The sequence below is a fragment of the Catharus ustulatus genome, chromosome 3 (genome assembly GCF_009819885.2).
Source record: "Catharus ustulatus isolate bCatUst1 chromosome 3, bCatUst1.pri.v2, whole genome shotgun sequence".
NCBI lineage: Eukaryota > Metazoa > Chordata > Aves > Passeriformes > Turdidae > Catharus > Catharus ustulatus.
The window spans coordinates 117,424,677-117,450,491 of NC_046223.1; the positions used below are offsets into that span (position 1 = coordinate 117,424,677).

General features: G+C 45.0%; 1 protein-coding gene across 1 annotated transcript in view; it reads left to right on the plus strand.

The window, feature by feature from the left end:
* Window positions 1–6,803: 6,803 nt before the first annotated feature.
* The window catches only part of PINX1 (PIN2 (TERF1) interacting telomerase inhibitor 1), a 57,574-nt gene continuing 38,562 nt past the window's right edge, over window positions 6,804–25,815 (plus strand). The window contains exons 1-6 of the mRNA XM_033056521.1: window positions 6,804–6,852; window positions 10,478–10,587; window positions 12,231–12,323; window positions 12,646–12,724; window positions 16,270–16,362; window positions 18,634–18,710. Of these exons, the coding sequence (XP_032912412.1) occupies window positions 6,834–6,852; window positions 10,478–10,587; window positions 12,231–12,323; window positions 12,646–12,724; window positions 16,270–16,362; window positions 18,634–18,710 (471 nt within the window). The 5' untranslated portion in view covers window positions 6,804–6,833. The remainder of the gene's footprint in view (window positions 6,853–10,477; window positions 10,588–12,230; window positions 12,324–12,645; window positions 12,725–16,269; window positions 16,363–18,633; window positions 18,711–25,815) is intronic.

Sequence of the window (25,815 nt, forward strand, 5' to 3'; positions counted from 1 at the left end):
TTGCCATTTTCTTATCTCACATGTGTGGTAAATAACACATGAACTCCTGACAACAAATGTCTTGTGCAAATAAAATTTGCTGCCCAGTTGCTCCTCATAAAAAGAACACAACAATGATGGAAGGGGATTAATTTTGAAATCTGAACCAGCCTCTGCAGGAAATATTTATTTTTTTCTTTCCCATCTCAGTTTGAGCAAAGTGAGTGTTTCATGGGATTAAATGGGACACTTTATTTTGCAGAGTGAGCTGCACTCTACAGAGGAGCAATTAGCTCAGGGTTGGTTTTGTGGTTAAGTCATTGCATCAGGCCTGAGGGAAGATGTCTTCCCAGAGGGCTTCCTGAATCAACTCATAAATGATAAAATCTGGAGAGCTGGAGGAGCCTTTGAGCAGCCACCTGCATCCTTCCCTATTCTGTGGTCAGGTCAGACACTCCATCCATGACAAATGTGACCTTCAAAAAAGAATCCCAGCACCCCTCAGCCATCCCCAGGTGTTCTGTACCCTGCCTGTTCTCCAAGATGCTCCAAGATGTTGATTCCTGCTTTTCCAGGTGGCAGTGCACAAGGAAACCAATCCATCCCCAGCAGCCTGCACTGCTGGAGTTCCTGTGTGCTTTCCATTTCTGGATCAAAGAATCCCAGCTCATCCAAGCTCTTCCTCAGAGCATTTTTCAATCATCTGTTTGTGTCTCTTTCTCTCCTGGTTCATCCCTGATTTCCTGAATTGCAGTGGCCAAATGTGGGCACGTTGTTACAGCCCTGGGGTTTTTCCATCTCTGAGACTGGGACCAATTATCCTCTTCCACCGCAGGGAATGGATCCAGAAAAAAATTACAGTAATTTCACAATTATAAGCCACACCTGATTATAAGCCGCACGTTACAATACAGAGTGTGATAAAAGGTATCTGATCTATCACCATCTGCTGAGGGTGGGGCAGTGATCCTGATCTCCCTGGGAGATATTCTGCTAATGGGCATCCATTGAAACCAGGCAGGGCATTGTTCTTTATCTTTTCACAACCCATCCTTCCTCCAGCCAGTCATTTTCTGCTCATGGCCATTGAGTCCCACTGTGGGACTGATAAAATTACTGCATCCCATTGGGAGTTGCTCCAGCCAGGGGGAAGAGCCCAACATTTCTTACCAAGATAAAAACAGAGGGTTTGGGACACTAAGGGAGCCCCTTTCTCCACTGGACTCCAGAGGAAAACCGGATTTCTCCACATCCCCACTGGAGCTCCGGAGGGAAACTGCACCTTGTACAGGAGCACTGCTCCAACTGAGCCACATCTGTCACTGCAGGAGGATGCAGCCACCATGGAATGGGACTGCTGCCAACACCCTGCCTGACGGGTGTCAGGTTGTACTCTGACTGTGTCAGGGTTTGGGGTTTGTTCTTTGTAGTGCTGTATTTCTATTTTAATTTCCCTAGTAAAGAACTGTTATTCCTATTCCCATATCTTTGGCTGAGAGCCCCTTGATTTCAAAATTATAATAATTTGGAGGGAAGGGTTTACATTCTCCATTTCAAAGAGAAGCTCCTGCCTTTCTCAGCACACACCTGTCCTCCAAACTAAAACAGCAACTTTTCCTTCTTTGTCCATATATAAGCCACACCTGATTATAAGCCGCACTTTGGGTTCGGACCAAAATTTTAGTCAAAATGGTGCAGCTTATAATAGTGAAATTACTGTAATTCTTTTGAACCAGTTTTTTAATAAAAGTTCTCATTTAATTTGTCATTTCCCAGATTTCCTCCTTCCTCCTTTTTTATTTCCCCCCAGTGTTGGTGCTTCCTGGTCATTCCCACTTTCCCAACTCGGTTGGTTCCCAGGTCAAAAGCTTTCCTCCCTTTTGGCCCTCAGTCACCAAAACCAGCATCATGGTCAGAGGCAAAAATTGGGTTGGTTTGTGGAGGATTTTCCCCAGTGAATTATTCAGGTGTTTTTTTCATCACTCTGTTGCCCTCCAGTGTACAAACATTGAACCATTTATGGAAGAATCTCTGCAGGGCTTTCCCAGGGGCTGCTGGCAAAGTGGCTCCTCCATGATTCCCTGAACTCCACAACCCTTGCTCCCAGTATGATTCAAAGGCTGTTACATGACACTTCTCAAAACATCCAGGCTGAGCTTTCCCTGAGTCACAAACCTCCAAGTGGATGCATCAATTTTGTTCCTACTCCCAACCCCTCACCATTTAATTCACTCCAGATTCCACGAAAAACCGAAAACAACAAACCTGAAAAGCCTTCAGTCTCCTGTCAATGCTTCTTACAGGCTTTTCACCTCCTCACCTACATCCAGGTGAGACCAAAGCCAGGCTGGATGGGGCTTGGAGCAAGCTGGGATAATGGAAGGTGTCCCTGCCATGGCAGTGGTGGAATGGGAATAGTTTTAAAATCCTTTCCAATCCAAACCATTCCATGTTTCCATGACCCCATAAGGCCCAGCCTGATGAAATAAAAAGAGCAAAAATAAGAATATAAACACACTGCACTCAGAATAGAAGGAAAATCATCAGATTTCCTCTTTGCTGCCTCTTTTTCCACGCTCCCTCCAGCATTCCCAGCTGAGTTCTGTGCTGGCAGCACTTCCAGGAACATCACCCCCTCTCCCTGAGCCTGTTTGCGCTCCTCAGTGCCCCAGTAGCTGTTCTTTGACCTCCTCATCTCCTGGCTGTGGGCACTCGTTGTGACATCCCTGGCTCCATGGGTCACACCTTGTTAATCTCTTGCTCCCTGCCTGGCGTTTGATGGGCTGCTTCTCCCACCAGAGCTCACCTCTAATCCGTGTGCTCCCTCGAATCAGCGTCCGAAATCAGAGCTGTCTGGTCGTTTTAGGGTCTGCAGGCAGCCCCTGTCCCTCGTGCTTCCATCACACCTCTCCCAGGACTCCCTCAATAAGCATTTCCAGCCTGGCCTCAGGCCATTTATCACAGCAGAGGCTGATTTGTCTCACAAAGGATTGCTGCACAGCCAGGACTCACATCCTATTTCTTTCCTCGATTTCCTCCTCCTTTTTCCCCCCACTTTTTATTTTTTCTGGCTTCTCTCCCTCCTCCTCACATCTCCCTGGTTTATGGGGCATTGGAATGGGGCCCCTCTTCAGCTGGGAAATGTAATTCTCTCCTTCCAAAGGGTCTGCAAGGTGAGTATCAGGCTCAGATGTGCTCCCACTTTCCTGCTGTTCCAATTCCCATATTGCTGGCTCTGCTCATATCCCAGCTGGATCTTTCCCTGTGAGCCCAGCTCAGCCTGGGAGTGGCACCAAAGGAATTCCCCAAAGCCTGAAGGGACTCTGGAGCTGTCAGGATGTGCTAGGAGGAAAATTCCCAGCTCAGACTCTGAGCTCTGGTGATCCTTGCAGGGCTGGCTCCCGGGAAATTCCCCTTTCCAAGGATTCCCCCAGGAGGAATCTCTGGAGAGCTCAGCCTGGAATGCCCACCAGGCATCTTTATCCCTTTATTTTCCAGAGCAGAGCTACATCCCAACCTCCCCAAGCACACTGGAAACAGGATTTTAGGCTGTTTTCTTAGAGGGCTGGAATCACCCATAGCAGAAAATTTATATTCAAACATCCATGTGTTTTTTCTTTCCTGTGACACCAGCTTTTAGTAATTGGGAAACACACATTGCCCCTGGATGGAACCTTTTCTCTGCCTAATTTCACTGCCTCTATGCACATTCGTGGACTTAATTGTTTTATAAACTCCTAATTTGCAAGGACTGTGTCGGATAATTTGGACCTTGACCTCAAGCTACCCGTTAAGCAAATATTAAATAATAATTAAATCAAGTATGACCTCCTTTGTGTTTTGAGTTGTGATTCTTTGCCAGCCAGAGTGAGAGCTCTGGAGGCAGAAATGCCTTGATGCAGCCGAATATTAAGTTTGAAAACCAAACAAGAGAAAAATCTCAACCTCAAGGCATCCTTTAACAGAAATTACTTCACATTTTCCACCTCCAGTGATGTCTTCATACCACAGCCAAGCTGTTCCAAACGTGGGGAATGCTGCTCCCTATTGGAGAGAGCCAATACCACACTCAGCTCTCAGCCAGGAAACCTCAGTATCTCCAAAATTAAACCCAGAGCAGAATCCAGCTGGTGTGAGATGGATCACGGGTGACAGTACAATTTTATTGAGGTAAAATAGATCTTAGAGTTGTAATTCATGGAAATGGCTGCTACTGCCAGGAGGAGCACTTGGATCAGGGAATACAGGTAGAAGGATAAGGGAGGGATGAATTCTTTTATTTCAGAGACAGATGATGACACCAAAGAGTGGCCACTACAAAGAATGCCTGGGTGGTGGTGGAAGGGAAGGAGGAGACTTCCTGCAACTCCCCAAAAGGGGGAAGAAATGTCGAGTTGTGCCAGAGTGTCTTAGTTTGGAGGACAGGTGTCTGCTGAGAAAGGCAGGAGCTTCTCTTTGAAATGCAGAATGTAAACCCCCTCCCTCCAAATTATTATAATTTTGAAATTAAGGGGCTCTCAGGCAAAGATATGGGAATTAGGAATAACAGTTCTTTACTAGGGAAATTAAAATAGAAATACAGCACTACAAAGAAACAAACTCCAAACCCTGACACAGTCAGAGTACAGCCTGACACCCGTCAGGCAGGGTGTTGGCAGCAGTCCCATTCCATGGTGGCTGCATCCTCCTGCAGTGACAGATGTGGCTCAGTTGGAGCAGTGCTCCTGTAAACTTTGGTGTCATTTTTTCAGAATTTGTTCAGTATTTTGATTGGATGTGTCAATAATAGAACTCATTTGGAGTGGAAAGGACCTTAAATCTCATACAATTCCAAGCCCCTGCCATGGGCAGGGACACCTTCCACTGTCCCAAATTGCTCTAAGCCCCATCCAACCTGGCCTTGGACGCTTCCAGGGATCCAGGGGCAGCCACAGCTTCTCTGGGCACCCTGTTCAGCCTCCCAGGGAACAATTCCTTCCCAATATCCCATCCATCCCTGCCCTCTGGCAGTGGGAGCCATTCCCTGTGTCCTGTCCCTCCATCCCTTGTCCCCAGTCCCTCTCCAGTGACTCCCTTCAGGTACTGGGAGGTCACAATTAGGTCACCCCAAAGTTTCTCATCTCCAAATTCCCTCAGCCTCTCCTCCCAGGAGAGGGTCAGGACAGATTTCCCACTGTTTTTTCTCCATCCATCCATCCTCCCATGTCGATGGCACCCTCTAAATTTATAATTAGCTGGGTGATTTATTTTTAATAGTTCATATTCAGCTCCAATTAAACTGGCTGCTCTGGCTGCCCCACTGGGGTCCCTTCCAGCCTGACCCATCCTGGGGTTCTGGGCTCAATCCTCCCATTTCCAACCTCACTCAGGGTATTGAGGACACCCAGGTGACTCCAGATGGGAAAGAGAAGCACCAAATATCCACAATTCAGAACAGCACAGTGTGGAAAGATAAAAATACTGATTCAGTAAAGGGGAAAAGATTGAATTAACACACGCCACAAACACAGGATGTAAAACCTCTACACAGCACTTCTACAAAAGGGAGAGTAAAGAACAAAATATTGCATTTATATATATTTAAATTAAATTATGTATTGTTATAAGTGCATGACACATCGTTGGCTTTTCAAAACTATTAAGATAAATGCTATATGCATAATGTTAAAATAGCTTTTCTGCATGAATATAAGTTTTTTCTAATAGCAAAAGTTAAACATATATATTTTTTAAAATAATATACTTAAACTACCCACTCAGTTAAAATAACAACCCGTAAACGTGTAACAAAAACCCTACAGCTAACACAAATTATCAACATTCACCAGCTACAAAAAACCAAAACCACCACCCAAATTAAAAAATAATAATAATCAAAAAAATTAAAACCACAAACCTAAAACCACACATACTCTAAAAAAAAAAGACCCAAAATTTCGCCATGCTAAATAGTTCTCAAAAAAAAATTAACTAACTAAATTATGCATAAAAAACTATAAATATACAACAAATTAATGTATTATAAAATGTATTTTAAAAAAAAGTCCCCAAAACAACTGCGTGCTCTTAACAACTCATCAAGCACCCAGCCCTTTTAACCCTTTACTTTACGTTTATCTCCTATTATCTTTTATTAAACCTTTTAAATTTTACCAAAATAATAAAACGTGTTTTCCACATATATTATATTGAATATTGCAAAACGCAGGCAGAGAGGAGCCAGAGCTGCCTGAAGAACTCAGTCACATTTTGGGTGCTGTTCTTCAAACAAAACAACTGAAGAGATGCTAAAATCCCCAGAAAATATGAAAGACCAAGGGGTCAAGAAGGTAATTACAAATAAAGATTCCTGTATAGAAGCGCTCCTCATCAGAGGGGTTGTTTCACTCCTCAAATACAATTTGTGGCAAAAAGAAAAAAATAATTTTTCCCCCCCCACACACATTTTACAGAAAGGCAGGAAGGGGATATTTCTCAGGATGACTCTGTGTGTCTCCCCCCACTGTGTTCCTTCCCACGACAGCGAGATTTGGGGAAATCCAGGGACATCCACACCCAAAATTCCCTCGAATTTCACCCTGCCTGTAGCCCTTATTTCCAACCACACACATACATCCCCTTCTCCCAGCTCTGAAACAGCCCATACACAACCGAGATGCGTTTTGAGACATTTATTAGAATTTTAACAAATTTACAAACTTAGTTTTCTTTTCTTTATTATTATTTTTTTTTCACTTTGGTGGCCGCCGCGTTCGCCTGTTTTAAAACTTTTTTTTAATCAGGCGCTCCTCAGGCCGCCCTTTCTATGCGCCGCATGTGACGAAAGTCCCCCCGCACAGAGGGAGGCCCCCAAGATGGCGATGCTGGCGGAACGTGAGTGCCGATCGCGGCAGAAATGCCGCGTTAATGCCGGGGGAAATGGGGATGAGCCGGTGCCCCGGGAGCGGCCTCAGACCCTTCCCACAGCCCTACCTGAGGGGTCTGGGCCGCGCTACCCCTCCCGATCGGTGCGGGGGGATCCCAGGGGTTCGGGGGGTTCCAGAGTTAAGGGAAGGGGAGTGTGGGTGCCGGGAGGTGAGGGGTCCCTCTGTCCAGGAAATGGGGGTCCCTGTGTCAGGGGAAGGGGGAGTCATGGGGTGGGGAAGCCTCGGGATGGCCTGGAAAAGGTTCAGGGGGTTCCCGATGTTGAAGAACTGGGGAGCTGGGGGCTGGAAGTGCAAGAATGGGGGTCCGGAGGGTCCTCGTGTCTAGGAAAATGAGTGCTCTGGGAGATGGGAGAGCCAGGCTGGGCCGGCAAAAGGGGCTCCTTGTTGAAGAATGAGGGGGTTTCGGGTCTGAGAAAGGCAGGAATGGGGGTGTGGGGGATCCTAGGATCAAGGGAAAGGGGGGCTGGGATCTGGGAGACCTGGGCTGAGGCAGAGAAGGGTCTTCAGGGGTCCCTGGGGGTGAAAGGAGGATCTGGAGTCTGGGAAAGGTGGGAAGGGACATCCAGAGGGTCCCAGGATTAAGGCAGATGTGGGGTCTGGAGGCTGGGATGGCCAGGAAAGGGGTTCCAGGGGATATTGGTGCAGGGTAAGGGGGTGCACGGGGATTCTTTGTGGGGTCTGTCATGTCCCAAGCAGAGCAGGAGCAACAGGAATGTCCCTTGGACAGCTTTAGGGACAGCTTGTCCTATCAGTGGCTCAGGGCCATCTCTGTGTGTTTGAGTGGAGCTCTCCAGGCTGGGAGTGTTGGGGACACCCAGGGGATGTGGCAGGGCTGAGTTTTGGGGACACCCAGAGGATGTGGCAGGGCTGGGTTTGGTACTGGGTCATTTCTGGGGCATTGTTAGAGCTGAGCTCAACCTGTGCCAATGTCCAGCTTTTAGAGACCCTCCAGAGGAGGATTTGGAGGTGGGGAAGGGTCTGGAAAGGCCACACAAGGAGTGACCAAGGGTTTGTTCAGCTGGAGGAGACTGAGGTCAGACCCCATTTCTGACAGGGCACCTTTGACTGAGAGCTGGTGAATTTATTTGCTGGGCTGCAGGAAATATAAATACAAATTGCAAATATGGATAATGCACTTTACAAATTGGTTTACAATAGGAAATATATATATTTTTCTCCACTGGATGGTGCTGCTCTCTCAGAATTCCTTCCCCATCTGTGGCAGCATTTTCTAAGCAGCCCAGAAAATTGGTGTTAAGTTAGGAGTTGAATCTTGTGCCTTGTTTCGTGTCTCACTCTAAAGACCTCAGTGAACAAACATTTCTGGTAAATTATTGATTAATTAGTGGATTTCGTGGTTTGTTTGGAAAGGGAAGATGATTTTATGTTTTCTGTAAATGGCATAGAGCTGTTGCTGGCTTTCTAAAACAGCTCTCTAAAGATGAAACAAAGAGGTTTTTTTGGTATTTTTCCTGCATCCAACTCACCCTGTTTAAAAATCACAGAATGTTAACCTGGCAGAAACTGAGGATTAGTCCCACATTGCAGCTAAGAAGTTTGCAATACTTACATTGAAAGTGGTGGGAAAAGGAAAGTCTCTGAATTTCAAGAAATATTTGTGTCAGGTGCCCTTGTGCTTTGTTACAAACCTCCTAGGAAGCAAAACATCTCAGGGGCTTCTCCACAGGGAGAGACATTCAAGAAAAACCATTTTGTGATTGGAAAGAAAGGCAGCTGCTCAGCTGGGGAGCAGAAGATCTGTTGGAATCCTTGAACCAGAATCACTGAGGCTGGAACAAGACCATCAAGTCCAATCATCCCCCAGCACTGCCCCATGTCCCCAAGGGCCACATCCACAGGGCTTTGAAATCCCTGCAGGGATGGGGTCTCCACTGCCCTGGGAAGTCCCTTTTAATTCCTCACCACCTTTTCCATGAAGATTTTTTTCCCTCATGTCCAATCTAAACCTCTCCTGGCACAACCTGAGGCTGTTCCCTCTCCTCCTGTCTCTGTTCCCTGGCTGTCCCCTCCTGTCAGGGAGTTGTGCAGAGCCACAAGGTCCCCCCTGAGCCTCCTTTTCTCCAGGCTGAGCCCTGTGCTTCTCCATGGGCAGCAGAGAATCCCAGTTTGTTTGGAAGTTTAAAAATCACAGAGCACAGTGCTGCTTTCCATCTTTTGCTGGCAGCATGGACAGGGCTTGGAGGAGTTGCTGCTCTCAGAGTTTCCTGGTGGGAATAATCACAGAATCCCAGGATGGTTTGGGGTGGAAGGAACCCTAAAGCTCATCCCATTCCACTATCCCAGGCTGCTCCAAACCTCATCCATCCTGGCCTTGGGTACTTCCAGGGATCCAGGAGCAGCCATAACCTCTGAGGTTAATAAGTTGTTTCCTGTAGAGAAGTGAAGCAGGCAAAATTTGGATTCCCCTCCCAGCCCTCAGGCCTTTAATCCACTGTAAAAAATCTTCAGGGACTGTTTGGAGCTTCAAAGTTTCGGAAGTGTTTTTAAAAAAAGCCCCCACCTTGAATTCTGACAGCCATAATTCCTTAAAAATGAAACAAAACTGGGCAAAATATGAGTCAAACATCCCTGTAATATTCAGTCCCTCTGGCCCAAATCCCAAATCTTGTCTTTTAGGGAATGATGACTTCCTGATTGCATTGAAAACACCTCGTTGGATTTGGCTTCTCTCTGCCTTTGTGTGGCCTTGGCTTACCCAGGCAGTTTTGATCCAGCATTTCCCATGGTGTTTAATGAAGTTTGGGATCTTCCTGTCTCCCATTCTTTGTTTGTCTTGTTTATTTAGGTTCTCTTCCTGCCTGGGCTTAGGTGCACACTTCAATGGTTAACTGGGCTGGCTGCTCTTCCTTGATTTCAAGGAAGCTGTTCCTGGTGGGAAAGGCAACATGTGGGACTGGGAATCTGTAATTTCTTCAGGAATCCACACAGGACAAAGGACTCTTGATTCTCCTTTGCATCTCTTAACTCCTGCAATAATTTCTGGCAGCTTTTCAATTTCCCCATAAACCATTTTTGAGAAATCCAAAAGCTGAAATCCCATTGGTTTGTGCTCTGCCATTCCTTTTCTCTGTTCACTTACACTGGATTTTTGATTTGGCTTTTGTTAGGAAGGCAAATATTAAAATTTCTGGGTTCTGGTTAAAGGGAGGCTTGAAGAATTTATTCTATCCAGAACTGGGAAAGCAGCATCATAATCTCTTCCCCCTGTAGATTCCACGTTGAAGCCAGATGTAAAACAAAATTGGAATAAATATGGAATTTACACCTAAATGGTAATCCTTAAACATCCTGAAAAAATCCTAAACTAAAAATCCTAAACTGCAGCCCATCCTGAGCATCCATTGCAACCCCACTTTGGCATCTTCCCATTAATAATTAATATTTTCACTGCGATTTTCTTGTTGAGTTTTTTATTTAATAAAATTATCCCCCAAAGTAAGTTCTGGAGTGGGATTTTTTTGCAGTGAAGAGCTTTGTTTGAACTGATTCAATCCCAAGAATTCTCTGGGAATGCCAACAGAACCTGTTTGAATTTTCCCTTCCTGCTGCAGCCCGGAGGAAGCAGAAGTGGTCTGTGGATCCACGAAACAGCGCCTGGAGCAACGATGACTCCAAATTTGGCCAGAAGATGCTGGAAAAGATGGGCTGGTCCAAAGGAAAGGTAGGATCTGAAGGAGAATTGTGTAGCTGAAGGGATCTAAAACTGCCAGGGGACTCTGATTTATTGTCTTGAGTGCACAGAGAATTTGAGCAGTGATAGATTGCTGCACTTTGTTGTAAAGTCTTGTTTGTGCTTCTCCTGCTTTCCAGTTTCTCTCCATTCTTTGACAATCTGAATTCCCAAGTGAGGGCAGGAGTTGGGATATTAAATCAGGTTAAAGATTTTAAGCTACCTTTGAACCCTCAATTCTATCTCTGCTTTTGATACTCTTTAAAGCAGCTCCATTTAGTCTTTCACCTGATTTTAATATTTATTTTCTGATCTGTTCCTTGAGCCCCCAAAATGCTGTGAGCTGTGTCCCTTCCCAGCTCCTGGACCTGTGGGTGAGGGAACTGGGTCCTGGCACTAATAAAAACCCCCAGGTCAGCACAGACAGCTGCAAAGTGCAGGTTTAATTCCACAGAGGTGCTTCAGCAAAGCTGAGATTTGGGGCTGCACATCAGGGTGTTCAGTGATAAGAATCTCCACAAAACTCCCACTGCCTTTAATCATTCTTCTAGATTTCCTCTTCCAGACTTTCCTTAAAAGCCATAAAATTAGGCTCATTCTCAATTCTCTAAATGCCTTAAAGCCAATTTTTGGGTTTAAACTTTTGCCTCAGCTGTCTCACAACATTTCCCACTCTGGATCTTCCTTGCCAGCAGTTGTACAAGAAGGATTTATGTCTCCATTCCATTACAAACTTGGACAAATGGAACTTTGCCTTGATGAAATTAAGGGGCCAAAGCCCATCTGGGCAGTGAAATCAGGCTGCTTGCTTCCATACTTTTTGGGCAGCAGAAATTTCAAGGCAAATTTTCCACCCCATTGACCAAATAAACTCTTCTTTGTTTATAATAGCAACAGCTTTTTCCAAATAGGCCTCATCCCTTTAAATATTTGATATCCCAGGATGTACCTGCAGGGCTTCTCTCCTCTGCAGCACCACATAAATGTTTATTAAGATTTGTGACAGGTGAGGCAGGTAAATACCAGAAAAAAAAGTTTTAAACCCAAATCTTGGCATTTTAATTTGTGAGCCTTGACTATAGAATTGAGAAAGATAACCCTAAACTTGAATATTGCTTTATATTAAACAACCCCCAAACTGTTTGCTCCAATATTTTCATCCACTTATGAGGTGGAAGGAGTTGTGAATGTCCTGCTGGCTCCAGTCTGCTTCTCCTCTGTCCCTCCCCTATAAATTTGGTCTGGGTTGTGTGTTCCATGTGGCTCTGCCTTGCTCCCATTACCCTTCCCAGTGACAGAGACTTTTTTTGGCAGAGGCACATTCTTCTAGTGTGTTGTCTTTGAAAGCTGTAAACACTTTGGGCTTGCTTAGGAATGTCAGGTGGCTTCCTGATTAATCACCCAACTACTTAATGCTGTTGTTATTTCAGTGTTTATAATGTTTTGCTGGAGGCTTAAGTAGTGAATTTAAAAAACTTTGTGTGTTGTGTGGTAATGCCTGGGAATGAATTCAGCTACAAACAGGCAAATGAATAGGAAGTTGTGATTTCTTGCTGTATTTTCTTGTCTTAGAGTCCCAAAGCTCCAACTGCTGCTGTAAAATCCTGACATTTTTGCCTTCAAATCCTCCTTAGGGTCTCGGGGCTCAGGAGCAAGGAAATCCAGAACACATCAGGGTTAAGGTGAAAAATGACACACTGGGATTAGGAGCTGCCATCAATCATGAGGTGAGCAGGGCAGGGAATGGATCCCATTGCAGCAAATTATTCAACACAATTATTTGAATGGAATATCAGTGAAATCTGTTGTCACAGCTGCTGGTAGGGTTGTTCAGGAATTGCCAACACAACCCTTTTAATTTAATTTAATTTCATGACTGTAGGAGCTGTGGTTGTTGTTACCACCTGTGGAGCTTCCCAGGGTCCCTCCCACCAACAAGGACTGGATATGTCCAAATAATTTACTTCTAAAAACCTTAATATTTGTTTTGTAAAACTTGTGTTAGTTCTGAAGATTTCTGCCTCGTATTCATGTGGGTGATATTTACAGGACAACTGGATTGCTCATCAGGATGATTTCAACCAGCTTCTGGCTGAGCTGAATAGCTGCCATGGACAGGGTGGAACAGGTAGGTTCATGCTTGGCTCAATCAGATGCTGGAAGCTCAGCAGAGTTTCCATTCTGTGTCTTTAAAAAGTTCCTGAGGCCCAGTTTGTGATGCAAATAATATTTTTGGTAAGGTTGAGAACATCTTCTTCCCCAAAATCACTGAGAGCCAAAGGATGTGTTGCCATCCATGACCATGGATTTGTGGATCTCAGTGGATTAGTTTTGCTCTCAGGACTCAAAGGCTTTTGTTGAGGAAAGAAAACAAAATGCTAAACCTGTTTATTCCATCCAGGATCACAATATTTGGGACACTTTCCCTGCACTGCACCTAGAGGAACATTTCTTTATAAAGCACCCAGAATCTGTCTGAAAGCTCACAACAATCACTCAGCACTGCAATGCTTTGCCTTCCTTTGCTGATGATCTGTCACACTTGGCTTCCATGCTCCAGTGGCTTCTTAAATCACCTCCTTTTCCTGTCCTTGGAGAGCTGCTCTGTAGCTTTTGCCTCAGAGTTCTGCATCCCTGCTCTGAGTGTGGCATAAAGTGATTTTTGTAGCTCTGGTGTTGAACACACAAGTGGGGGAAACTTTCCCAAAAGGGCTATTTTTAAAGTCTTCTGTTTTGGAAGAGCTTCTTACAAACAGACCTTGCTCTGTGAAAATGAAGTTAGGAAGTTGTGGTTGGTGTGAGCTTAGAGAAAGGATTGATTTATCAAGTGATTTATGGTCTCTCCTTTAGTTAAATTGAGTTTAAACTCTGATTTTGTATCTGAAAACCTCTCTGGAGTGTTGTTAAACCAGGAACTCCTGCTTGGGCACAGCCTGTCCTTGTTCTGCTGGAGCAGAATTGCCAAATTAGTGAATTTAGCAACTCTTCATTCATTCATTCCTAACCTTTGAGCACAGAAGAATTTCTAGGAGAGAAAACAGGAAGAACAGCAGGAAGATCAGTTAGCAAGGAATTTTTTTAATCCTGAAGTACTAGGATTAAAATTCTGAGCCTGATGCCTCAAAACACCTTTTTTAATTTGCTGTGCAATTTGTTCCTGTGGGGTCATGAGGCCACCCAAGGACTCAGCACTGTCACTCAGCTCCTGGAGAGGCAGGAGAGCATTTCATGGGGAAATTCCAGAAGTTCCTGTCTCCCTTTAGAATTAAATCCTCCCCAAGTTGCAACTTGAGCCCTGGGAAGATCAGGGAGGTGTAACTGGTGGGAAACCTGCAGAGTGATGAGCAGAGAGCTGAAATGACTTGCCCAGGGCCACGGTGAGTCAGCAGAGGCAGGTTCAGGGAGCAAGGCTTGCTCCTAAGCTCTGCACTGTTCCCTAGGTCACCTCATGCAAAATGACCCTTGAAAACCCAGATTTCTCCTTGTTTCACTCAGTTCTTTTGGTCCTTTTAGAGGCAAGTTAACAATCACAGAGCAAATTCGGGTACACCTTGAAAATTCCAGGTCAAAGTCACGTTTGGCATCGCTCTGAAACTTGTTTTTTTGGCAATTGTTGAAGCTGGCAAAACTCATCCAGAAAAAAACTCTGCCTGCAGCTGTGCTGCAGGAGCAAATGTTACATTATTGGCCATCCTCCAGTTTCAAACTGCATTAAAAGTCAGCTGAAAAACCTCATTGTTCTTAAAGAACTGCTGCAGTTGCCAGAGCTGGATTGCAATTAGAGGTCGGAAAGGAAGGGCCCTGTGAGGGTTGATGCCAACATTCAAATACCCTCAGTGGATGCAGCTTTAGCTGTCTTTTCCTTTTTTTTTTTTTTTTTCTTTTTTTTCTGGCTGAGCACCCAGTGAAGGCAGGTTTAGTTTAGATTAAATGTTAAGAAGAAATTAATTCACTGGTTTTGAGCTCTGAGAAGCTGTGGCAGCTCCTGCATCCCTGGGAGTGTCCAAGGTCTGAAGGGGGCTTGGAGCAAGCTGGGATAGTGGAAGGATTTGGAACTGCATGGTCTTTGCCCATTCTGTAATTCCTGTCTCTTTTCCTGGGATCCTCAGTGATTAGGCTTTCCCATGGATAAAAAGTGGGAACAACACCCTGGCTGTGCTTTGGCAAATCCGCCTCGATCACATTTGCTGCAGAAATGCCACTTTGGTGACTTTATTGCCCCGAATAAATTGCTTTAAAAAGCACATTAATATTCCTGCAGTGCTTGCTCGGTTTCTCAGAGGATTTTCCAGTCCCTGGAAGACACAGAGATGTGTTTGTGTTTCCCTGCCCAGATAAGTGCCAGTGTTTTGTAGTGAAATTCCCCCTGCAGGCACGAGGCGGTGCTGCTGCCCCTTTCCCTGTAGGAACAACGACGAGGAGGAAAGCTCTGTGGAAACCCTTTTCTGTGTAATACTCCTTTTGCTACCAGGAGATTGGAAACCAGGCTCAAAGTGCTGCATTGGCAGGATATTTTAGTTGAGGATTTTTTTAGTTAAATCTGGATTTGCAGATCCTTTCTCTCTCCATTAGTGTGGCAGTGAGAGAGTGGATCTCAGCTCTTCTCTGCAGGTTGAGGATTTCAGTTTTAGCTCAGGATTATCAGGTGGCACTGCCTATCAAGCAGGGAAGTGCTGGAATTCCAGTGTCAGAAAAGCTTGGGCAGCAGAGCTTTCCAGGGTGGGATCCTGTAAAAAAGGTGACTCAACTTGGCCCTCGAGGTATGGGTTGATTTTCCTCCCATCCCACAGGGAGAAAAAAAAAAAAAAACCACCTCACCATAGTAACCTGTGAAGTTACAGAGCAGACACTGCTGTGGTGCCTCTTTTCAGGGCTAGTAAGGCAGTAATTAACTGCACAACAGGTTAATTCTCTCTGTCTGGCAGTGTTTTGTAAATTATCAGGCTGCAAAGAGAACATTTGTACCCCCCAAATCACCTGGCACAGCACAGGAACGTGATCTCTGTGCTGTTAAATAGTGAGGTTAATCCTTCACGTGGCTTTAACCTGCTCAGAGGCTCCCAAAGTGCTCCTGAGTGACTCTGGGACTGAGCCAGCCCCAGAGACCATTCCCAGAGGACAGTTTAGATGCTGTCCCTCTTCTGGAAGGCTGGAAAATGAGATAATAGGGATGTGGCAATTTGTTCTAGCTGGCCTCAGGGACAGAAAAGCTTTGTCACCACTCAGTTTCCTTACCCTGTATCAGCTTATGTCCAAATAAAGGAATTTTGTGTAGGGTTAGTAATGAAAATCCTGGGCAGGGGGAATCAGTATTTTATTTCTTACTATTTCTTACATCTTTCTCAGACTCTGGTGTTGGAGATACTCTATGAAAAACAACACTATTATTATTTTCTTACCACAGAGATAGATTTGCCTTTGACCTGGATCACCTTTTCAAATTACATTGGATTGGAAATGGGAAAGAAAGGGGATGGGGTAAAAAAAAAAAAATAAAAAATCAAACATTGACATATTTCAGACAAAACTTAGAATGTTTCATTCATTAATACTTTATGATATGTTGTTGACTGAATTAATTACTTTCAAACATCATTACACTGATGTTTGAATTTGGTGCAGAAATGCCTCTAACAGAGCTGGACCCTTGTTGCTTGGGGTTTGTTTTTTCAGAGTCCTCTGTGAAAAAGCAGAAAAAGACATTCAGCCTCGAAGAAAAATCCAAATCCTCCAAGAAACGTGTCCATTATATGAAGTTTGCCAAAGGTAAGAGGAGTTTTGTTGTTTCATAAGCCTGGCCAAGATTAGAACAAACCCTTCTCAAGGTGATCTGTTGCCTTGTGGAGTCTAAATTTGGCAAGTAAAACCTGGGTTTAGAAACACCCCCTGCAGCTACTTGCTTGAAGCTCTGATGTGCTGTTCCTCTTTATTTTGGGCAATTTTGGATGGCCTTAGGCTGCTGGTTGTTGGGAATAAAACAATTAATATCCTTAGTGAAGGAGGGGAATAAAGGAGCAGCGAATATTCCGAGCAGGGATGGGAACAGGAGGCAGAGGTGAGATGGGAGTGGGCTGGGCACTGCATGGCACTATCCCCTGCAATCCCCAGTAACCCCTGCTCAGAGATCATGTGGAGGAGATCAGGGATCAGATTAAACCTGCATGAAGGAAGAGGAAAACCCTCTTACATCGACCATGAGATAAATTAGGGCAGCCAGAAAAACTCTGTCAAGAACTTGTGGAGTTCAGTAATTTCTTTCTTTCTTGCAGTGATGCCATTATTTCAGTGAGCCCAGGTTCTGGCCCTTGACAGTTGTGCAGTCCTTTTCCTTTTGCTCTGCTCCCCTTAGACACAGTGTGTGTGCCCATTTCAGGGCATGGATAGGATCAGTTTCCACTAATGGCTGATTTATTAAACTGGAAGCTCTGTGTAATGTTTTCTGACAGCAAATACCTCTGCTAAAACAGAGCTAATTGATATCTGAATGGAGGCCAGGTTTTCATGTCAGGGTTTGGGAATTTTGGTGGCCGAGCTGTTAACATGAGCCTGCCACTTTATGACATTAAACAATTAAAGAGGCCATGGCCTGTTTGAGCAAAGAGGATTTATTTTGATTTGGATTTAACCTTTTACTAAATATAGAGGAAAAAAAGAAGTGTCTTTTGAGCATGTAAAACACAGCTCAAGGTTTTCATATTCACGATATCCCTGATTTGTTTGGTCACGTTTCCCCAAGGCAGCTCCCAATTGCTTGTACCCTCTGTGGCCTGACACAGGGAAACTCTCCTTTTTCAGGGAAAGAGGAAAAGTTATTTGGGAGGCTCATGTTGTTGAAGTCCAGTCCTGTTTCCTTTCAGACTAAACAAGACAAGCTGACACAAAAGCGGGAGAAGGGAGCAGCGACGGCACCAAACGCGGCTTCCGCTCCCGGGGCTGCTTTGGAGCCTCGCTGCTGGAGGAACAGCCACCCCTGGATCTGGGAAATACACCCCAGCCTCACATTAAAACACTCCTTTCAGCTGCTTCTCTAGTAGCTGCTCCCCTGTGATGCTGCAGGAGAGTGGGGCTGTCAGCTGAGCTGGTTTTCTGTCAGAGGAAAAATGGGGGATACATCCAGGAGGAGACACGGAAAGGAAACCTGGAAATGGGAGCAGGAGGATTTCAGCATCACATTCCAAACTTTGGCCAAGAGAAGGTTGAAAACAGCTCTTCCAGCTTGCTTGGACAAGGCCATTTAGAGGCAGTGCAGGGAGGCAGCAGGAAGCTGGGGAACACTTGCTTCTCTAGGCTGATGTGTCTCTTTATCCTCTTTACCCAGTTAAGAATCCCAGGAAAAAGAAGTCAGATTTGCTTTGTTTGTTTTGGGTTTTTTTGGCCATCACAAGATTCATTTTGAGGTCACTTATTTTGGGATCAGAAAATCAAATGATTGAGACTCCAGAAGATCCTTAAGAGTCTGGATTAATTTTGTTGCTTTAACTTTTTCTGACCTTTTCCAAAAGAATTTTCTGACAGAGGCAGTGGACAACTCAACAACTCCTGCACTGTGGAATTGTTTAAACCTTTGTTTGTATCTCTGAATATCACATCAGGCCCTCCTGCTTCCCCCTCCTTGCTGCATGTCTGATATCCAACTCACCACACAACAATCAAAGTCCCTACTGAATAAAAATATTTGGGTTTTTTTTCATTGAGTGGAGGGCCTGTAACTCCCTAAGTCTGTCAGAAATGGAGAATCATCATGAGAATCCAAATGCATAGAGACATTTCCTCTTGTGTGCCTTCATTTAGTGGCTTTAGCACAGAACCACAGCATGGTTTGGGATTGAAGGGACCTTAAATTTCATCTCATTCCATCCCCTGCCATGGCAGAGACGCCTTCCATTATCCCAGGCTGCTCCAAGCCCTGTCCAACCTGTACTTCCTGTTTGTTTATCTCCAAGAGCAATTCCTCTCTGTCTGTGGGTCACACTGTTCCCAAAATTCATTCTCAGATGTGAAGGGTTTGGGGTTTTTCCCTCTCTTTACCCCTTCCAGGTAAGGATCTCTCATCACGCACTGAACAGGACCTGTCCTGCATTTTTGGGAGGAGACAGAAGAGTGCCAAGACCCAGGTAAAGAAGAATCTTTTCCTTTCTCTTGTTTCCTTGTTTATTATCCCTCATAACAAAATATCCAAATGTGTTTTTTCTACTTGAAGTGCCCTGCTTGAACTGTGAGGGAATAAGAATAAATTTAATCCCTGTTTTTGTGGATTATCGTGATGGAACTTCTTTGGAGATAGAGAACTCCAGTATTTTAATGTATTGGAGGAAATGTACATCACAAAGAAGAATTTTGCTTGACCTGAAAGATCAAAGGTTGGACTCAATGCTCTCAAAGATCTTTTCCAACCTAAATGATTCTGGGAAAGATCCATGAATATCCAAAATAAAATTGGACATTTGGTAGCAACTGGGCAATCTCCACAAAAAATGGGAAAGGCTGAGCAGCTGCAAAAGATTCAGACCTGAACAGTGATAAATATTTGATGAGAAGACCTTTCCCCTGACTTTGTGTAATGACACTCAGGTTTGGACCAGCTTTTATTTTATTTATGTGTTCATTAGCATTTTGCACTTGCAGAGCACAGACCTGCTCTATCAGTGGATAAAATAACTGTGGCATGACCAACATACCCTGAAAAAATTCATTGGAAAAACACAAATGAATATTTGGCAGGCATTGCATTGTTGGTTCCAAGTTCTTGGAAATCTCTGGTTTAAAGGGAAAGATGGAGCTTGAAATGGAATGGAAATTTTTGGAATACTCTGTGGTGTTTGACACCTCGCTCCTTGTGCTGTTGGAAATTGTTGTGGAGCTTCAGTGCAGGTCACTGGGAGCTGAAATAAAGATTTGGGAACTTCCAGACTGTGAGAGCTGTTGGAGTTCTCACATCCTGTGGGTAAACTTGTACCAGAAATATGCCCTGGATCTTCTCCTTGGCTCCCTTGCTGCCAGATCAATGGAAAGGAGGACAAACTGGGATTTAAAGCAGCTCAGCACTGCTGGCCTTGAGGGAGCAGATTTTGCCCACTCCTGAGCTGTCATGAGTAGTTGGTGCTGTTGTCTCTCCATGTTCTGCATCTTTTGAACTCCAGAGTTGGAAAGTTGCTTCTTCTGGGACTTTTTTCTGCAGAACATTTGCTGTTTTGTGGATAAACACTGCAGATCACCTGGGTTTTGTGAAGGGTGTCTAAGTTTGTGCATGTTTCTGCCAATCCCTTGACAGATGCAGAGTTTGGCTGATGGCTACTGTGCAGATTTCCTGAAATGGTTCAAACTTCTGGCAGAAAAGTCACAGACTGTTCCCTGCTAAGCACCCAAATTTCCACATGCAAATCCAGGCAGGAGGGAACAGGATTTGGAGCTGCATTGTTGTCTTCTGGCTGCTGCTGAGCAGCCACAGGGGGAGGAAGCCAGAGGCAGCACAATTGCTTCCCCCAGCTCCCCCTTCTCCTTCTCTTCATGGATCAGAGATCTGTGGAGTTTGCACAGGACAGGAGTGCATGGCTCAGGCCCTCCAGCTCTGAGCAGTTTCATTGCACTGCACCCATGAACTCTTCTGATCCCTTTCCATCATGTTCCAGAGCCTGGGCCTTAAGGTGGCACGAAGGGAAGGGCAGGAATTCTCTGTTTTTGCCTTCTGGTTTGAAATCCCTGAGCTCTGGGCATTTCCCTGCTGTGGCACAGAGCAGGAGCAGGAGGGTGCTGCCAGTCTGGAACTGAGTTGTTCTACATGGAGATGATTTAGGATAGGCCCTGGGTTTGCCTGCAGGTTGTGATAGGCTCCAGTTCCCTTCAGATTTCAGCTTCTGCAACCCTGGGCTGGTTTCCCTGGTCACAGCACAAGGACTTCCATATTTCCATAGGAGCCAGAACTGCTCCTATCCATGAATCTGATTGCATGTTCCTGGCTGTGGGAGATGATACATGGATCAATCCAGGCTGGGGATGAAGGGATGGAGCAGCCCTGGCAGAAGGACTTGGGGGTGCTGGTGGGGGAGATCTGGACATGACCCAGCCCAGAAACCCCTGGAGGTGCTGGAGAGAGTCCAGAGGAGGCAACAGGATGAGCAGAGGGATGGAGCAGCTCTGCTGAGGGAAGGGCTGAGGGAATTGGGAGTGCTCAGCCTGGAGAAGAGATGCTTTAGGGTGACTTAATTGTGGCCTCCCAGAACCTGAAAGGAGCTACAAGAAAGATGCAGAGAGACCTGGAGGGGCAGGACACACAGAATGGCTTCAGACTTACAGAAGGCAGAGTTAGATGGGATATTGGGGAGAAATTGTTCCCTGGGAGGGTGGAGAGGCCTGGCACAGGGTGCCCAGAGAAGCTGTGGCCGCCCCTGGATCCCTGGAAGTGTTCAAGACCAGGTTGGATGGGGCTTGGAGCAGCCTGGGACAGTGGAAGGTGTCCCTGCCCATCTGGATGATCTCTAAGATCCTTTCCAACCCATTCCATGATTTTATAGCTTGTAAGTCCTGTCTCTGAGACTGTTTCTGAAGTACCATCTCCCTCCTCTCTTCTCAGAGATGCAGTTTGAGAAGCATTGAGCACACATTTGATGTGCACTGGGTGACCCCAACAGAGTTACCATTCTACTCCTGATCTTTTGACAAAGATTTCCAGCTTTATTCTTTTTCCCTTATTTCTATTTGTTTCAATCTGGAATTAGAAAAAAACTTGGGTGTAACTTCATGGGAAGGTGCAGGAACTGCTTTTCACAGAATCACAGAATTGCTGAGACTGGAGGAGACCTGGAGGTCTCCCTGCTCAGAGCAGGGTCAGCTGTGGCAGCTTCTTCAGGAGTTTGTGCAGAGTTTTGATTATCAGCCTTCCCTAAAGCCTCCAGTTTAATCCCATGACAAAATTTCAGTGGGTGGATAAAAGAGATCTTAAGAGACAGAAAAGATCACAAAATTATGGAATTATTAAGGCTTTACAATCCTCAACTCCAAGCTTGTTCACCACTAAACCCTATAGTTGATAGCATCAGGTGCTGTGTCCATGTGTTTCTTGAACACTTCCAGGGATGGTGACTCCTCCACTTCCCTGAGCAGCCTGTTCCCATGCTAGACAATGAAGAAATTTTTCCTAAATCCATTCTAAACTTCCCCACTATTGCACTAGCTCTGACTGGTTGGCTGGTGTCAAACCAAGCTGCCTTTAGAGGTTAGGAAAAGAAGAAAAAAGCAGAACACAGGGAATTCAATCTGTGCTTATGCTCCAAGGGGAAATTCTTGTAAAAAATCTGTCACCCCTGAACTGCAGCAGTGATAAACAAGGTCCCAGCAAATCAGATGTGTCACTGTTCCAGTCAGTCCTGTCCACTGTTTCCCAGTGTGGTCATTACTAATCATTCTGTGATCCTGACTGTGCAGGCAGCCTTTGGCAGGAGATCTCTGTGTGAGCTTAATCTCAGCTCTGGTAACTGTGGGGATGATCTCACACTCCTTTTTTTAACTGGTGGCCAAGGATTGGTCTGGTCATGGATCCTTTCTCTTCTTCCACAGCAGCTCTGCAGCAGTGAGTGGGGAATGTTGAAACTTGGATTATCTACCTTATCAGAGGAAGAGGGAGTTGGCCAGAGGACTGTAAAGATTGCAAAAGAGGGGAATTGCAAAGGATGTGGAAGGAAATGCTGTTTGCCCCTGAGGGTCAAAAGGAGTTTCTCTAGAAGTAATAAAACTACAATGCTGTGTTTTGATGGCTCTGGGATATGTGTTACTAATCAGAAGCAATTGCAACCTTTAATTTCTCCTGAATGTTCAACATAATTGTCCTCTTTTTAAAATTATTTTTGATAAATCATGTGTCCAACTCAAACCTCCTTAATAAACTACACAGGGACCTTTGTTTAAAACAGAAAAAAAAAAAATACAAATAAAAAAAACGAGGTGGGGAAGAAAACAATGGCTGGGCTTCAGAGTGGACCTAAATTGAAAACGTCTGCAGTTTTTCCCAGGGAGAGCAAGTGATCGAAAATATTGAATTGTAATTATGATGCTCTCTGGAGAGCTGCAGTGAGGACCTGTTTTGCAGGGTAAGATCTGCCAGACTTGTTTTTTGCCCCCCACTTTTCCCTGTGATTTTTCTCACTTGCTTAGGAACACTGGGGAGACAGAAAAACAAATTCCATTAGTTCCTATCTGCTTGAACTTCCTGGAACCCCCACTATTTTTTTTTTTTCTTTTTTTTTTTTTTTTTTTTTTTTTGCTTCTCAGAATTTCCTTCCTCCATCCAGCTGTGTTTCCTGATGGAGCCTTATCACTGGAGAAAATGCTCCTGAGCGAGGCTGAGGATTTGGGAATGAGTTGCAGACAGTCCCAACTTGGTTGCTGAACAACATAATTCTGGCACTGATTTTGCTCTGGGGGCTGTGGGGGGGAGGGAGCAACTCTGATTTGCTCCAACCCAGTTGGAGATGCATAAAAACCTGAGTGTTTTGTATCCATCTCATGGCTCAGGCAGCTCCATGAGTAATCTGCTTCCTCCAAGTTTGTGTAATTTGGATGCAAACCTGCGTAAGTTCCCTCGAGCCACCCAATCCAAGCAGCCCAAAAGTCTCAGCCTTGCAGTGATTTCTTCCTTGTTAGGCATTAGAAATGGAACTGTCCACCCCTGGTGCTTTTTCACTTTCCTTTTTTTTTTTTTTTTTTTTTCTGTTTTGTTTTTTAATCAGGAAATTGTCTTCTGACACATTTTGCAGAACTTCCTCGACTGATTTGTATTTCCCAGCACTTATCAGAAAAGCATGTTGGGCTAATCTTAGGGGACATAGCTGAAAATCCATTAAAGTCTGGCTCTGCCATGGGCTCCCTGAAGTTATGGGTGAGCTGATCCCATTCCCTGCACCTTGACTTTATCTCTGCAAAATACCAATCATGATCTTGGTATTTGTGGGGCTTCCCCAGTTGTGACTTTTAGGCAAGTTGCAAGTTTAATCTTGGGGTATTTTTTTTTTTTTAACCAGTGACCAAATTTGTTGCAGGGTTAGCACATAAATTAATTTGCTGCTCCCTTTTTTGGCAATGCCAGAGAAGGGAAAAAAAAAAAAACCTGCAGAAGAGAAAAATGAGTTACAAATTAACACAAATTTTTCACCGTTCTGCTTTGGAGACCACAGTTAGCATGAGGTATTTGGGACTGAGAAGCAGAACAGAACAATAAAAAAAAAAAAGGACATCAAAAACCTGGAGAGAGTCCAAAAGGATTTAGTAAAATGGGAGACAGGGTTAGAGGGCATGTCCTAGAAGGAGAGAGTGGAGGAACTGGATACGTTCATCTCAGAAAAGAGGCAGAAAAAAGATGACCTCTCTGCCTATAAATATCTGGGGGTCATGGGGAGGGAGGAGCAGAGGAAGGGAAGGGACAGTAATCAGAGCAGGCAAAAGCCAGGAATGGGACTGGGGGGTGAGAACTTCAATTAGAAAAAGGAAGACACAGACGAACTCTTCAGCAGGTTTCCTCACAGTGATGTCAGCAGGGCACTGGAGGAGTCTCCTGAGGGAAATCCCAGCTCCTCACTGAGTGATGCCAAGAAAAAAAGATGAATTTAACACTTTTAGACCCGTTGGGATGGGCAGAGATGGATCAGTTCAAGTGAAACATCTCCCAGAAACCGTTCTGTGAGCAGCTCCAGCACTGAAGTTGGATTCCTGTGGTTGTGTTGGGTTCTGTGTGGCTGAAGGAGATGAGCTCCTGCTGGAATCCCTCTCCCTGTGCACCTGGATCTGTTGGCCTTCCCTGTTCAGTCATCAAATATTTTAGAGTCTTAATATCTTTGAAATATCTGCTGCTTCAACCAGCACGTTTTACATGCTTCAGAATTTCAGTCTCAAGTGGTAGGACAATGGGGAATGGTCAGATGAGATGTGAGGACACCTTCCTCAGATGAGAATCACAGAATTATTAGGTTGTAAAAGACCTCCAAGACAATCAAGTCCAACCTGTGAGTGACCCCCACCTTGTCACCCAGCCCAGAGCACTGAGTGCCACATCCAGTCATTCCTTGGACACTTCAGGGAGTGGGGACCCCAAACCTCCCTGGGCAGCCCCTTCCAAAATGTCCCATATGGGAGCAGCTGATCTCACTGTAGCTACTCTACAGCATCTGAATTGATGACTTTTAGGCTGTAATTCAACAGCTCAAGCCAGTCATCCCATGGAAGTTTTAAAAGTGGTTTTGGATTTTTTTTTGGAATGACTTCATACTGAAAGAGTTTAGGTTGGATTTTAGGAAAAAAAATTTCTCTGTGAGAGTGGTGAGGTCCTGGCACAGGGTGCCCAGAGAAGCTGTGGGTGGCCCTGGATCCCTGGCAGTGTCCAAGGCCAGGCTGGATGGGGCTTGGAGCAACCTGGGACAGTGGAAGGTGTTCCTGCCCATGGAAAAGAGTGGAATGGGATGAGCTTTAAGGTCCCTCACAACCCAAACCATTCTGTGATTATTATCAATGGATTTTTACCGCCTCTAGTACTGCAGGAACTTCTTCAGCCTCTCCAGTTCTGCTCTGCACCCCACCATGGATTATTAACAGCAAAAAAAAAAAAGAGAGAAAACCAACTCAAAACCAGATTCTGCCAGCAGTGAGCAGTGCCAGGCCTTTGCCTGCACCTGAGGAGCAACCAGGACAGGCTGGTGACACAAAGTCACAAGGAGGACCACAGGACAGTGCAGCTGAAGGGCTAAATCACACAACCACAGAATGGTTTGGGTTGGAAGGAACCTGAAAGCTCATCCAGTTCCAGCTGCAAATCTGGCAGCACAGACCCATGGAAAGCAGATTCAGAGCCCTGTTGCTTTGAGCTGACAACATCCTCCATAGCAAGTCAGAAAATTAATCAGGCTCAAGGTTAATTTGGGCCATATATTTAATATTTCTCCATGCAGATCAGATTGTTTCAGCAATAGCAGGAAGAATTTCTTTTTACCCAGCATTCTAGTTGGGCTTTTGATAAAAAAAAAGAGGAAGAGCAAAGTATTGATGTTTTGTTGCCTTACTCTATAAGCACCTTGTTAATCAACTGGAGGATAAATTATTGCTGCTCAGATATCAGGAGAGAGGGAGAGGAGGAGATATCTCCCAATCTGGAATTAAAGGTGCTTTTTCTTCCTCTCTTCATTGGAGAAGTCTTGCCTCCACATTTGTTCCTTGGGGGGGTTGTTAAGGAACAGAAAC